This window comes from Gavialis gangeticus, unplaced genomic scaffold, assembly GCF_001723915.1.
Source record: "Gavialis gangeticus isolate Ggan-Ray unplaced genomic scaffold, GavGan_comp1, whole genome shotgun sequence".
NCBI lineage: Eukaryota > Metazoa > Chordata > Crocodylia > Gavialidae > Gavialis > Gavialis gangeticus.
The window spans coordinates 42,551,543-42,551,805 of NW_017729006.1; the positions used below are offsets into that span (position 1 = coordinate 42,551,543).

General features: G+C 72.2%; 1 protein-coding gene across 4 annotated transcripts in view; it reads right to left on the reverse strand.

The window, feature by feature from the left end:
* Window positions 1–250, reverse strand: part of ICE1 (interactor of little elongation complex ELL subunit 1) — an 84,288-nt gene extending 84,038 nt beyond the window's left edge. For all 4 annotated transcript variants that reach the window (XM_019509133.1, XM_019509132.1, XM_019509131.1 and 1 more), the window contains exon 1: window positions 161–250. In XM_019509133.1, coding sequence (XP_019364678.1) covers window positions 161–247 — 87 coding nt within the window. In that variant the 5' untranslated portion in view covers window positions 248–250. The remainder of the gene's footprint in view (window positions 1–160) is intronic.
* Window positions 251–263: the final 13 nt, after the last annotated feature.

Consider the following 263-nt stretch of genomic DNA (forward strand, 5'->3'; position numbering starts at 1 on the left):
AACCTTCCTGCACCCAATGAGCGCTTAGAAGGGGACCCCGCCCCCCGCACACACATTTGGAACCTTCCCGCGCCCCCCTCCCGCAAGGAGATTCCTTGCCCCTGCCCCCCCGCCCTCATCAGGGCGCTACCACTACTGGCTGGGGGGGGAGGAGTGGTACCTGCTGGAGGGCGCCGCAGTTGGCACAGCCCGTGACGGCCTCGGCCGCGGTCCCCGCCGCCGCCGCCGGCGTCTCCCCGGGCATCATGATCCCCGCGGCGCCG